Source organism: Papio anubis, chromosome 9 (genome assembly GCF_008728515.1).
Source record: "Papio anubis isolate 15944 chromosome 9, Panubis1.0, whole genome shotgun sequence".
Taxonomy (NCBI): domain Eukaryota; kingdom Metazoa; phylum Chordata; class Mammalia; order Primates; family Cercopithecidae; genus Papio; species Papio anubis.
The window spans coordinates 94,119,624-94,134,375 of NC_044984.1; the positions used below are offsets into that span (position 1 = coordinate 94,119,624).

General features: G+C 35.4%; 1 protein-coding gene across 1 annotated transcript in view; it reads right to left on the reverse strand.

The window, feature by feature from the left end:
- Positions 1 to 14,752, reverse strand: part of ANKS1B (ankyrin repeat and sterile alpha motif domain containing 1B) — a 1,249,898-nt gene that overhangs the window by 1,011,692 nt on the left and 223,454 nt on the right. Inside the window, exons 5-8 of the mRNA XM_031650180.1 lie at positions 11,725 to 11,800; positions 9,538 to 9,639; positions 5,553 to 5,666; positions 2,660 to 2,826 (exon numbers count right to left, since the gene is read on the reverse strand). Of these exons, the coding sequence (XP_031506040.1) occupies positions 2,660 to 2,826; positions 5,553 to 5,666; positions 9,538 to 9,639; positions 11,725 to 11,800 (459 nt within the window). The remainder of the gene's footprint in view (positions 1 to 2,659; positions 2,827 to 5,552; positions 5,667 to 9,537; positions 9,640 to 11,724; positions 11,801 to 14,752) is intronic.

The window sequence follows — 14,752 nt, forward strand, 5'->3', positions numbered from 1 at the left end:
TAAAGTCTGCACACTATGACTGAAGTCTCCTTAGGACAGGTGTTTTGAATCACTTGAAGTCAAGAACCATGTTTATTATAAACCCCACAACTCAAAACATGATAAGAACCATCTGTATTAGGTGACCTATACTTGACTAAACTTTTTGCATCATGTGAGAGTATAATTGAAGCGATATTCTGGAAAAAAAAACTTTTTTGATGAATAGAAACAAATATTCAACGAAACATGGAATGAATTCAAATAAAACACAGGCTACAGAAAAGGGTCAAAGTAATTTGATTACTTTTTAAACATTCGTTAACAGGTCTCTATCAGATTCATTTTCTGAAAGGTCAGTTCCAATTATGTCTTTTATCTGCCCAAAATCCTTTAGATTTTTCTCATTTCTTAAAATAATAAATACCAAAATTCTTAGCCTGACATTCAAAATCATCCACCACCTAACCTCAAACTAGACTTCTAATCTTATCTCTCATCTTTCCCCTTTGTAAACTCTATTCTTCCAAATAAACAGAATTATTTGCTTTTACTCATATATACCATCTGCTTTTCTGCCTTCACAAAATCTTTAACATTTTATAGGGAAATATTTTCAAAGAACACTATTGTGAAGGTTTGTCACAGGAACGAGGAGTGGTGTTAGAAAAGTATGAGCTCAGATTTCAAAACCTTAACGCTCAATTTATGAGTATTAATTTCTTTCTTGCCACTATCACAATATCGTCTTTGGCTTACAGAAAAACTTGAACATCTTTTCCCCAAACTGTTGTCAGTCTCTCAAAGTCAAAAGTCTTTGCCATCACTTCCTGAAAGACAGAAGCTTGAATCATGGTCTCCAAGCAGCACATACAGATCCCAGGACATACAAGATATTCATTGAGTAAACGAAAAATAATTAGAGCTTCTGTTTTACACTTATTCTCTACCTTCCTCAATTTGAATTTCTTTTGTTGTGTATGTCTCATAAGTTACATCAAATATTACTAGAAATGTAGTCTCTCTATATATATATATATACACACACATAATTTAGAAATACTCAGGGATATTTGCTCAAAATTTGTTTACTAATGGTATGTGCAACAAAAAAGTCTGGAGAGCCTGGTCTAAAAAATTAGGGCTTTCAGAATATCTGTGGTTTTACAAGTAGAAGGCCAGAAGCTACCAGTTTAGATAAATATTTGGGGATGGATCTTAAAAAGTAAATACTACGTATTGTTTATATAGAACAAGTAAGTTTTAACTTCTAACTAACTTTCAAGGAAATATTAAAATGTAACTGGTAATCTAGAGATAGCATACACCTGTTTCAGATGTTTTAACAGAGGATTTTGTCCCAACATTAAAGTTACTATTATAAATATTTCATTAATATAAAAATTTCATTTGGTAAAACCTACAGGTATTTAAAACCTCAGTACATATACAACTGTTCATAGTTATTCATAAAGAATTTTTATTGGGGCCAATAATAGGATGTTTTTGCAAGAGAAAGTGAAGCACAAAAACAAAATGAAACAAAAAAAAGCAGGCCTAGGAGGTAGGACTAGCCACGGAACTAGATTAGCAAGTGCTATCCCAGGAAACAGTGTCACAGCTTACTTTAAGTAACTAAATTAAGTAAATGTTCTTGTAATGGACAGTCACTATACTAAGCAAGTTTTTTTTAGTTTTCACAAATAATATGACATACTTAACACAGTTCACTCTATTACTGGCTTTTGAATAAAGTATGATATATCTGTAACAAATTAAGTTCTAAAAGTGACAAAAGATTTCTTATCAGAATAATGTATTTCCTTTAATACCAGTATATACTATAAATCCTTCCTGTACAGGACAAAAAGCAAGTTTACAAATCTTAATATTAAACTGATTTATTCTCTATAGTTTTTCTTGCTATTGTGTTCATATAAAAATTCAAATGAGCAAGAATCACCCATGGCCTGACCTCAATCTATCCTTCTAATCTTATCTCCCCTCTTTCCTCTTTGTAAACTCTTATTCCTAATAAATAGAAATACTCGCTCTTACTCGACTATATCATCTGTTTTTCTGCCTCATATAACCTTTAATATTTTATATGACAATATTTTCAAAGAACACTATCATAAGGGGTTGTCACAGGAACTAACTCATGCTTAAGATTCTGAGCTTATTGAAGAGAAACCTCTTGGGATTTGCATATTATAAAAATATGCAGACTGAACTTTCCATATTTCTCTCCTACTATTACTTAAGGAGGAAGTGAGGAAACCATACGTGTGGCTCTGCTCTGTTAGACTGAGTTCATAGAGAAAACAGGGAAGACAGTCAAAAGGAAGGTTTTTGTCTTTTTTTTGGAACCAACATCATTATGCCCAGTAAAACTAAGGAATACAACAACAACAACAACAACAACAACAACACTACTAAAAATCCATGCGTTTAAGAAAGAGTCTAAAGTAGACAGATCGTCAAGTGATCTGTCAAAGCACTCCTTCCCCTACACACGCACTGAGTAAAACCCCAAAGAACATCAGGAATAGTGCAGTAAGGAAACTGACATCTTACAGTGGTGGAATCTGATAATGCGCCATGTCCCATGCCTCTTAGGTGTACATACTGAACTGGAAAAGGCAGACACATTGTCTTCATTTCCCCCCGCCTTACTTACTACACTCTGGCTTCCATTTTTCCCAAGTTCTTCCTCTGAAATCTTGCTCAAATTATCTAAGTAGTGGTCTGATATTGTGTGGCACAAGTCTTCAAACGAATAATCCTTTTCTTGACAGAGTTTTATTTCATCCAAGAGTTTTGATAATTCTCCAGTGACGGTTTCACCTATGAGAATAAGTTTTTCAGAAGTTTCAAGAAAGGTTATTGTTAAAACTTACTGTTAAGCAATAAAAATATGACCGCTATGGTGATAGAACTCAAAATGCAGCAAGATTAAGCAGTCAGACACTGTTCTGCTGAAAATAAGGTACTCAACCATAATTAGTACAACATTATTAATGGACAAAAGAGATTATAATTTTGCCTATTTTTATTCTTTTTCAAAATATAAATAATTATTGTAAGGTTATGTATACATGGTACATAAAAGCATCTAGAATTACAATTCCCAAAGCTTCACTTATTATAGGATTTAATTTCCATAATCTTTCATTGGTATTTTACTTCACTAACAGAATTCATTAGCAAATTTGAAATGGTGCTGAAAACCTTCTTCCTAGGTTCAATAAACAGAAATTGGACAAGTTGTTTAAACAAATAATAATATAGGTAATCAGTACATTAAGAATTATGGTATATGATATAAAGTAAAAACACAAAAGAAATAGATAAATAATATAAATAATATACATCATCTGTCAAACATGAAGGTTTTGTAGATTACATGAAAATATGCACATTTCTAAACAGTCTCAGAAAGGTACCTTATACCTGTAACTTATTCTGAAAAAAATTTCCAGCAGTTACAATCCAGATTTTAATATTTTTATTCTGACTTAAAAACATATTTAAGACCAGCTGACTATAGATGCATGGATTTATTTCTGGACTCTATTCTGTTTTATTGGTGTATACGTCTGTTTTCATGCCTGTACCATACTGTTTTGATTACTGTAGCTCTTCACAAGGGTTACAAGAACACAAAATGTGGAAAAGATAGTCTCTTCAATAAATAGTGTTGGGAAAGTGGATGTCCACATGCAAAAGAATGAAATATGACCCTTATCTCATCCCCTCTGTAAAAATCAACACAAATGGGATAAAGACTGGAACATTAAGACCTGAAAATATGAAACTCCTAGAAGAAAACATAGGGAAAAAACTTGATATTGGTTTGGACAATGATTTCTTGGATATGAACAAAAGCAAAAATGAACACACAGGATTGAATCAAACTAAAAAGCTTCTGCACTGCAAATGAAACGATCAACAGACTAAAAAGATACCTTAAGGAATGGGAGAAAATATTTGCAAACCATAGATCTGGTAAGCGGTTAATACACAAAATACATAAGAAATTCACATAACTCAATAGCAAAAACACAAATAACCTAATTTTAAAATGGGCTAAGGACCCAAATAGACATTTCTTCAAAAAAAGGCACATAAATGACCCAAGATATATGAAAAGGTGCTCAACATCACTAATTATCAGGGAAATGTAAATCAAAGCCACAATGGGTTATCACCTCACATCCATTAGAGTGGCTATTCTCAAAAAGACAAAAGATAGGAGGTGTTGCTGAGGATGTGGAGAAAGGGAAGCCTGTATGCTGTCAGTGGGAATGTAAAATGGTATAGCCACTATGGAAAACAGTATGGAGATTCCTCAAAAAATTAAAAATAGAATTACCATATGATTCAGTAATCCCACTTTGGAGTGCTTATTCAAAGTAAATGAAACCAGTATCATGAAAAGATATCTGCACCCTTCTGTGTTGCGGGAAGTCAAGGACCCCAAACGGAGGGACCAGCGGGAACCGTGGCAGAGGAACATAAATTGTGAAGATTTCATGGATATTTATCAGTTCCCAAATAATACTCTTATAATTTCTTATACCTGTCTTTATTTTAATGTCTTAATCCTGTTATCTTCATAAGCTGAGAATGTATGTCACCTCAGGACCACTATTGTGTTAACTGTACAAACTGATTGTAAAACATGTGTGTTTGAACAATATGAAATCAGTGCACCTTGAAAAACAACAGAATAACAGCGATTTTAGGGAACAAGGGAAGACAACCATAAGGTCAGACTGCCTGTGGGGTCGGGCAAAATAGAGCCATATGTTTCTTCTTGCAGTGAGCCTATAAATGGATGTGCAAGCAGGAGAGATATCACTAAATTCTTTTCCTAGCAAGGGATTTTAAATATTAAGACCCTAGGAAAAGAATTGCATTCCTGGGGGGAGGTCTATAAACAGCCACTCCGGGAGTGTCTGTCTTATGCGGTTGAGATAAGGACTGAAATATGCCCTGGTCTCCTGCAGTACCCTCAGGCTTATTAGGGTGGGGAAAAAATCCCACCCTGATAAATTTGAGGTCAGACCAGTTCTCTGCTCTCGAACCCTGAGAGTCACAGCATGGTGACTATAGTTAATAATATTCTATTGTATACCTGAAACTTACTAAGAGAGTTATCTTAAATGTTCTCTCCACAAAAAAACAAACAAAAAAAAACTATATGAGATGATGGCTATGTTAATTAGTTGATTTTGGCAGTTATTCCACAAAGTATATATCAAATTGTACACTGTAAATATATACAATTTTCATTTGCCAAGTGTACCTCAATAAAGCTGGGGAAAAACACATTTAAGAAAAAAACACATCTAAGAAATATATACTCCAGATAAACTTCATTACAGCAGGCTTGGTTTTCTGCTTTGCTCACTGCTGTTTCTCAGGGCTGAGAGGCTCTAACCAGTAACAGAAGCTCTTATAAATGGATGAAATATAGAGTATAGGATATAACCTATTAGACTTGAAATTTTCACAACTGTACATACAAGTCTAGTATGGTTTCCAGGGCTTTATAATTAGGTACTCACTTTTGGTCTTTCGGGTGGGAGACTCAACAGGAGATGAAATGTGTGTTTCTTGTGTTGCATCTTCCTGCACAGGCTCTTCAAGGACTGTAGATCTTCCCACACCTTCTAAATACTCTGTGTGTATACATTTTTGAGATTACATACTTGAATTCATTTATTTTAAAACCAGTACATTTTATATTTTACTTCTGGTGATCAGTTTTGCATTTATTTTCTCATATCCTAAGTTTTCAAAAGAACTTCAAAAAACCAAACATATCAAAAGAACATCATGATGACCTTAAAGTTTTAATTAAAAAAATAGACACCAGATTATTTGGGAGAAACTCTTGAACCCCTTTCTTCTAAAAACTAAACTTAAAACATTCTTTCCTTAAAAATAAATTCACCTATTGAAGATACAATAAACTCCTTGTTCTCCTTACTTCCATCTGAAGATTTTAAACTGTCTGAAAGATGCTTTGAATAGATTTAAACCCTCAAACAGGAATGTCAAATTCAGATGGACACCACAACCAGCCAGGTAACATAAATGAATGAAATGGAATAAGTTCATTTTAAAATGGTGCTGTAATCTTGTAAGATAAGTACAATTTGCATATTAACTTTATTTCCACAAAGAAATAATGTTCATTGCCATTATTCTTTAAGTAATGTCCTATACTCAGCCTATTTTTCATTTTTCCAGTTTTGATACAAATATAATATTAGGAATAGCAGCTTAAACTTAAATATTGCTTACTATGGACCCAGCATTGTTCTAAGTATTTTGTATACATTAACTCATCTAATCCTTACAAAACTATGACACAAGCACGATCTAAGTTTTAAAGATTACAAGTAAAGGGGGAATATTATTAACTTGTCCATGTTCATTCAGCTAATAGGTGGCAAAGCCAGATAAATATAAGACAAGAAAACATCTCGCTTTTCTCTTAATCACAAAGAAAACAGCATCTGAATGTAGAAATATATGTTAACCAATATTCAGCCTCACAGACCATGTTTAACCAGAGAAAAAATGACCAATCTAAAGTTCATCCCTGAAATAAAACTTCTTTTAGAGAAACCAAAACTCCAGAGTTTGAGCTAAAATTCCAGATTTTTTTTTTTTTTTTTTTTTTTTTTGAGATGGAGTCACTCTGTCACCCAGGCTGGAGTTCAGTGGTGTGACCTCAGCTCACTGCAAGCTCCACCTCCCTGGTTTAAGCCATTCTCCTGCCTCAGCCCCCTGAAGTAGCTGAGACTACAGACATGTGCCACCACACCCGGCTAATTTTTTTTGTATTTTTAGTAGAGACAGGGTTTCACCATGTTGGCCAGGCTGATCTCGAACTCCTGACCTCGTGATCCGTCCACCTCAGCTTCCCAAAGTGCTGGGATTACAGGCGTGAGCCACCGCGCCCAGCCAAATTCTAGCTTTTTAAATGTTAACAGCTAATCCAATTTTTATGGAAACACAATGTGGGCTCAAAATATGTGATATAAACAAAGCATGTGTGCTATGTGCCAAAGCATTCAGCCCACAAGTGGCTAGTTTGTAACCTCTGTATAAAGATTAAATTAACAGATCTCTTTTCATACAGATCATTTGCTTATACTTCTTTATTCAAGAATCTTTTTCTTAAAATCTAATAAAGAAAATTTGTACTCTCATGCCAAACAAGTATGTCCTCATACCATTTAAATAATTTCTACCAGGGAAATCCGGGAATGCAAAGAACAGAGATGATGTGTTCACATTCTGAAATTTGCCAATAATTAGAGAACTTCAAAGATGTCCTGTATCCTGTATGCCCTGTCACAAATTAACATACCTAATTAATCTTGACCATTTAGGAGAGCAAAGATAGTTACTCCTATGTAACAACACTTTATCTTAGATAAACCAATGCAGTATGTTTTTTAAAAGTCCATGATTATGTCACACCCCCTTTTCTAGTGAGTGACATTTATTTTGCTTTTCCCAAAAGACATATTACACACATGCTTCAGTTTTTAAAAGTTCAGTGAGAGGTGGCCAGGTGCAGTGGCTCACTCCTGTAATCCCAGCACTTTGGGAGGCCGAGGCAGGTGGACCACGAGATCAGGAGATCGAGACCATCCTGGTTAACACGGTGAAACCCCGTCTCTAGTAAAAATATAAAAAAAAAACTAGCCGGGCAAGGTGGTGGCCACCTGTAGTCCCAGCTACTCGGAAGGCTGAGGCAGGAGAATGGCGTGAACCCGGGAGGTGGAGCTTGCAGTGAGCCCAGAGGGTGCCACTTCACTCCAGCCTGGGTGACAGAGCAAGACTCCGTCTCAAAAACACAAACAAAACGTTCAGTGAGAGGCTGGGCACCGTGGCTCCTGCCTGTAATCCCAGCACTTTAAGAGGCCAAGGAGGCTGGATCACCTGAGGTCAGGAGTTCAAGACCAGACTGGCCAATGTGGTAAAATCCCCTCTCTACTAAAAATACAAAAAGTAGCCGGACATGGTGGCAAGTGCCTATAATCCCAGCTACTTGGGAGGCTGAGGTAGAAGAATCACTTGAACCCAGGAGGTGGACATTGCAGTGAGCCAAGATCGCACCGCTGCACTCCAGCCTGGGCAACAAGAGCAAAACTCCCTCTCAAAAAAAAAAAAAAACCACGCACACACACAAAAACAAAATTCAGTGAGACTCAAAATCCAATATGAAATGCAAAGCGTCTAGAGGGAGAAGACTGATAAAAATAGTATGTGCCACTCTTATTTTTTAGCTTTTATTCAATTTAATTTTAATTTATATAAAAGGCTATGATTGGATTCTTCTCTGATTCATCTCTGCATGCATTTGACTTGCAATTAACTTCTTTATTGATAAGAAAATTGTAGGGGCCTGAACTTCCCTGAAATGTTTTGGAAATAGAGAAGAGAGGACAATGGCCGCATATTGTGCTTCTATTCTTTTTACTCCTCCTTGGCTTTTGTTGACTACTGTATCTACACGTTCCCTGCCTGACTTGGTTTTAATTCATTTACCTTCCTGCAGAATAATGCTGTTCTTCAGCTTCCCAACTGACACCTAATAAAACCTATCTCACCACCCTCCTCTGTCATACTTGCAGCCAATCCATAACAAGTGTAGGAAATAATCACTGCTGAACAGGGTAGGAGCTAAAGGAGAGAAAAAACATCTGGGGTTTTTAAGTAACATGCTACATGACAGGCCTAATCATCAAACAGGAAAGGAAAGCATTTAAATCTAATTTTTAATAAAAGTTTTAGTTCAAGTGGTGAAGTATGCAAACTGCAAATAACAAAAATCATACCTAGATAGTTGTCAAACCTTCAACAGAGCTAATGACTGCCACTAACAACAAATGTACTTAAATGACTTTTACCAGAAACTAAGGCTGGTAAGACTGAGTTATTTTATACCATTGGATTAGGAAGGAAATAATCTGTATTCTTTTGGCTAAATACAATTTTTGTTATTATTGATAATCTAACATTTAGATATAAGCTCTGCCACTTAAGATACATGAATTTGAACAAATCAAATCTCTCAGAGCCTCAGTTTCCCTTATGTGCAAAAATAAAATAATGCCTGACTTATCTTACTTCATAGGGTCATAGAAACCAAAGTAGTAGCAAATCCCTGAAAACACTCAAAGTATTATTCAAATGTGAAATAATACTTAATCATCACTACTTTATAGCTTTATTAACTTCCAGCTCATAACTACATATTTACTACATATATATGAATTTTAAAAATACTTCTAATATCAAATGAGTAAATAAACACTTTAACTTCTTTAAAATACTTACTGAGTAGTTAAAGACCAAAAATAAAACACTAAAAGATATTATTATTTAGTTTAAAAGTCTGCCATAAAAAATAAAACTAGTAAGTTTGTTCAAAAGTAAACACTAACAAAAAATCAAAAAGAAAACTATAACAGTTTTAACCTGATCTTAACTTTAAGGCAAACTCATCCATCATTCAATACTGTTTACCTTGTAAGAGTGTTGCAATCTGGAGAGATTTCTGAGATGGATGTTCTTTCAGAATGTCCAAGACAGTTCTACCTAAGCTATCCTTTATGTTGGCATCAATTCCTGAAAGAAAAAGAAAAACTCACTAGATATACACCACTGAAGTGTTCTCAAAAGATACTATCAGTATCTAACTGCTGTAATTTCAAACATATACAGACCAAGCACTAAAAGTGATTTAAAAAAAATTAAGTTCTACACACACACACACACACACACACACAGACACACACAGACACACACGCACAAGATTTTAGCAAGAAAGAAGGCAGGGGCCTATTGTTACCAAAGATTAGGAACATTCTTGATCACGAGTTAACTCTCAAAGGGCACCCACCCAATGCTTAAGATTGTTTTTCAGGACCCTATGGTATCTTTTTTTTTTTTTTTTTTTTTTTTTTTTTGAGATGGGAGTCTTGCTTCACGCTTCAGGCTGCAGTGTGTGCAGTGGCATGATCTCGCTCACTTCAAGCCCGGCCTCCCCAGGTTCACTTATTCTCCTGCCTCAGCCTCCCAAATAGCTGGGACTACAGGTGCCCAACACCACCAACTAATTTTTTTGTTGTTGTTTTTTTGTATTTTTAGTAGAGATGGGGTTTCACTGTGTTAGCCAGGATGGTCTTGATCTCCTGACCTCGTGATCTGCCCGCCTTGGCCTCCCAAAGTGCTGGGATTACAGGCGTGAGCCACCGTGCCCGGCCAACCCTATGATATCTTTGGGTTATAACTACCTAACTCAATAGCACACTATCACACTGAAAAATGTTATTGATTTAGAATGTGAATTCCTAAAGCATAATGGTCATGTGATTTATATTCTCTGTATAATATGGTAAAAATATTTAGTAGATTATAATCATGTACCATGTAAGTAACATAAGAACAGTCTTAGAACACTTGAATATTCATAGAGTTGAAAAAGGATGATTATTTTGAACTGTTGTCCACACAGAATTTATTCAAATACAAGGTCAAATACTCCATGATATTTATTTATCCTAGATTGTATTTGTCAGTCACATTCATCATCCACTTGATGAGCAAACTTATTGAAGTGTGTAACTAAAACACCTGTTATTACTTTCGTTGTGGAAATATATATTGTATGAAAGAACTTATTTTAACGTAGCAAATAGCTTTCACCACCCTAAAAATTTTATGAATTTTCCAAACACACAATTGCAAAAAAAAAAAAAAAAAAAAAAAAGCCAATTTACAGGATCTGGTCCCAAATGTTAGTCCATTGTAAGATTATTAAATACATGTTTAAATTTGCATAGGAATGTGTGACCAGCACATATTAATGTTTAGGTGGTTTCCTCAAATCCTTTGTTATAACACCACACTGCATGACAAAGTTAAATATAAATGAAACTTTAACTTTGTTAAATTATGTACAAATACAATCACAATACAATAGTCTGCCAATGTTTTTCATTTTATTTTTTTAGAGGAAAATAAACACACTATATTCCATAACATGAAAAATTTCCATCAGTTGTTTACAAGCATGAATTTGTACCCATGCCTTTTGATCTTTAAAACAAATCTGACCTCAATTTTAGTTTTATTTCATTTCAATCAGAAAGTACATGTGAAAATAAATAAGCCAACTTTATCGTTCCTTCAAAACACTCCCTTTGAAAGGTTCCCTTTAAAATAAATTTCTGTAGCCTACTGAAAATAGTTACTCAGTTAATGAACTAACTAGGACAATTTACCTTAAGGAGAGGGAGCTCAAATCTCTGTTTACTGTAGTTCACAATATAAAACATAGAAAAACTATTATGTTCTTCAATAAACCAAACAATTGTGACAATTTCTCAAGGATCAATTCCTCTCTCTTACAGAAGGCAGAAATCTCCTTTTTCTTTTGGCAGTTTATCTCTAAAGTACTTAAATGCATAAAATTGTAATAACTAAGAAGTTTGTACTTAAAACATGTATTGCAAAAAGGAAGTTGCACATTGATATCAATGTTATCTAAATACTGAAGCTCAGTTCTACATAATATGAATACATATCTGCATTTTAGAGTAAAGACAAGAGGGTGATTTGTGAAGAAAACTGTGTTATTTTCCTTTGTCGATTCCCAAAATAGAAACGGTATCTGGCAGGATAAGCTCCATGCAGAATCACAATAGTTACCTGTTTCTAACAGAACTCGTACAACATCCACCTTTCCAAACAAAGCTGCTTCATGAAGTGCACTCCCCTTTTCTGTCTGGAAAAAAAAAAGTAAGAAAAAAGAAAGCATGGTTGTATTTGGAATGCTTACAGGTTTAAAAAAAATGCTCACATTTTATATATTCCTACATATTTTCTGTACTCTCAGCCCTCCCTAACAGAAAGGTAACATGGAATAAAGAAGAGATTCTAAAAGAAAAATCCATTGTCTTGGGGATTATAAAACACCTCTGCTTCTAAATAGAAATTTGGGCCAGGTGCAGCGACTCATGTCTGTAATCCCAACACTTTGGGAGGCTGAGGCAGATGGATCACCTGAGGTCAGGAGTTCGAGACCAGCCTGGCCAACATGGCAAAACCCCATCTTCTCTACTAAAAATACAAAAATTAGCCACGCGTGGTGGTACATGCCTGTAATCCCAGCTACTCAGGAGGCTGAGGCAGGAGAATCGTTTGAACTCAGGAGGCAGAGATTGCAGTGAGCCAAGATCATGCCACTGCACTCCAACCTGGGTGACAGAGTGAGACTCCACTTCAAAAATAAATAAATAAATAAATAAATAAATAGCCATTTGACTTTGTTAACGTTAGTATGTCACCTTCTCTTAGCTTTAGCTCTCCTTAAGTATAAAATAAGAGAAGTAATGCCCACCTCACAAGGCTTTTGTGACTATGCAAGGAGCTCATTTAATCAGCATGCATTTATTAAACACCAATTATAGGCCAAGAGTAGCTGAAGGATATTCTGAGGTATGGAAATATCATCCTGGCCCTCATATATTCACATTCTATTTGAAGAGACAGATGTATAAACACAGATGCTCCCTGACTTCCAGTAGGGTTACCTCCTGATAAAGCCACCATAAATTGAGTATCCAATAAGTTGAAAATGCATTTAGGCCAGGTGCAATGGCTCATGCCTGTAATCCCAGCACTCTGGGAGGCCAAGGTGGGTGGATCACCTGAAGCCAGGAGTTCAGGACCAGTCTGACCAACATGGTAAAACCCCACCTCTACTAAAAATAGAAAAAAATTAGCCAGACATGGTGGTGGGCACCTGTAATCCCAGCTACTCAGGAGGCTGAAACAGGGGAATTGCTTGAACCAGGAAGGTGGGGGTTGCAGTAAGCTGAGATCGCACCACTGCACTCCAGCCTAGGTGACAGAGTGAGAATCCATCTCAAAAAAAAAAAAAAAGAAAAGAAAATGCATTTAAACACACTTAACCTACCAAACATCATAGCCTAGACTAGCCTACTTTAAATATGCTCTGAACACTTACATTAACTTAGAGTTGGGCAAAACCATTTAACACAAAGCCTATTTTATGATAAAGCACTGACTATCTCATATACCGCATATCGCTAGCCTGGGAAAACATCAAGATTCAAAATTTGAAGCATATCAAAATTGCAACAGTTTCACACCATTTTAAAGCTGAGAAATTGTTAAATTAAATCATTGTAAGTTGGGGGCTGTCTGTAAACATTTATGATAAATGAAATCTAAACAATTTAATGTAGCCATAAAAAAGAACAAAATCCTGTCATTCACAGCAACATGGATGGGCCTGGAGAATATTATGTTAAGTGAAATAAGTCAGGAACTGAAGGATAAATACCACATGTTCTCACATATGTGTGAGCTAAAAATGTTGGGCCCATAGAAGTAGAGAGTAATATTATGGTTATGAGAGGCTGGGCAGGGGATCAGGGAGAGAAGGATAGGGTGAATGACTACAAAATTACAGCTATATAGGAGGAAGAAGTCCTAGTATTATTTAGTAGGGTGATGATAGTTAATGATAATGGATTATATATTTTCAATTACTGGAAGAGAGGATTTTTGAATGTTCCCAACACAAAGAAATGACAAATGTTTGAAGTGATAGATATGCTAATTACCCTGTCATTACATACTATATTTCATGTATTGAAATATCACTCTGTATCCCTAAATATGTACAATTATTACATGCAACTAAAAGTAAAATTAAAAAGCAAAAAAAAAATTTAATGTGGCTTAACAAACCCAGATGATCTTTCCTCCCTGCTTTCCTCTCCATCCCATCCTTTGCCCATCACAACCCTCTTCCAAACCTCATACCCTATGCTCCAGGCATACTGAACTCTTTCATAATCATTTCATATTGCTTTCTTCCACAGGGAGTCTCAAAGGCTGGTCTCTCTGCCTGGCAGGATCTAACTCCTAGCACTCTTAATCTAGCCATATAGATATGCCACTAGTTAATTTTCAGCATGAATAAGAATCACCTGCTGAGATAGTTTAAAAACACATTTCTGGGCCCTATCCCCAGAGTTTCTGATTCAGTAGCCTGAGATTAGGCCCTAGAATTTCCATTTCTAACAAATTCCCCTGTGATTCTGAAGGTCTAAACAGTATGCTTTCAGAACCATGAACACGTATTGTATCTCGAATCTTAGCTTAAAATAATTGCATTTATAAAGACATCCCTGGCCCCTGAAGTTTAGTGTTTTTCCTGGATGTTCCACATTAATCTATATTTTCCTTATCACAGCACTCATAATACCACATTATAATTTTATGTAATTGTCTAGTTCCCATAATAAACTGTAAGTTCAGTGGAAATGTAGGCCACATCTATTTTTTCACCATTGTATCCCCAATGCCTAGCAAAGTACTTTGAAAATACAGATGTTTAGGAATTCTTTTGAGGGCAAAAAGTGGAAGGAGGGAAGAACACAGGATGAAAAACTAGGACATTTTGTGAGTAGTGCAGGATGAGATTGATTCTGCCTTGAGGAAGCTCAAGGAAGATTCCAAAGATGATGCTTTTTCAGCTACACAAATGTTAGTTGTCTCTTTTTTTTTTTTTTTTAATTCTTTTTCTTCTTCTCTCAAGAATCTAACAAGTATCAGTAGGTCATGTGTGTGTGTGTGTGTGTGTGTGTGTGTGTGTGTGTTTTCAATTGAATAGTATCAAGGTAGCAATTTTGTCACCCTATAC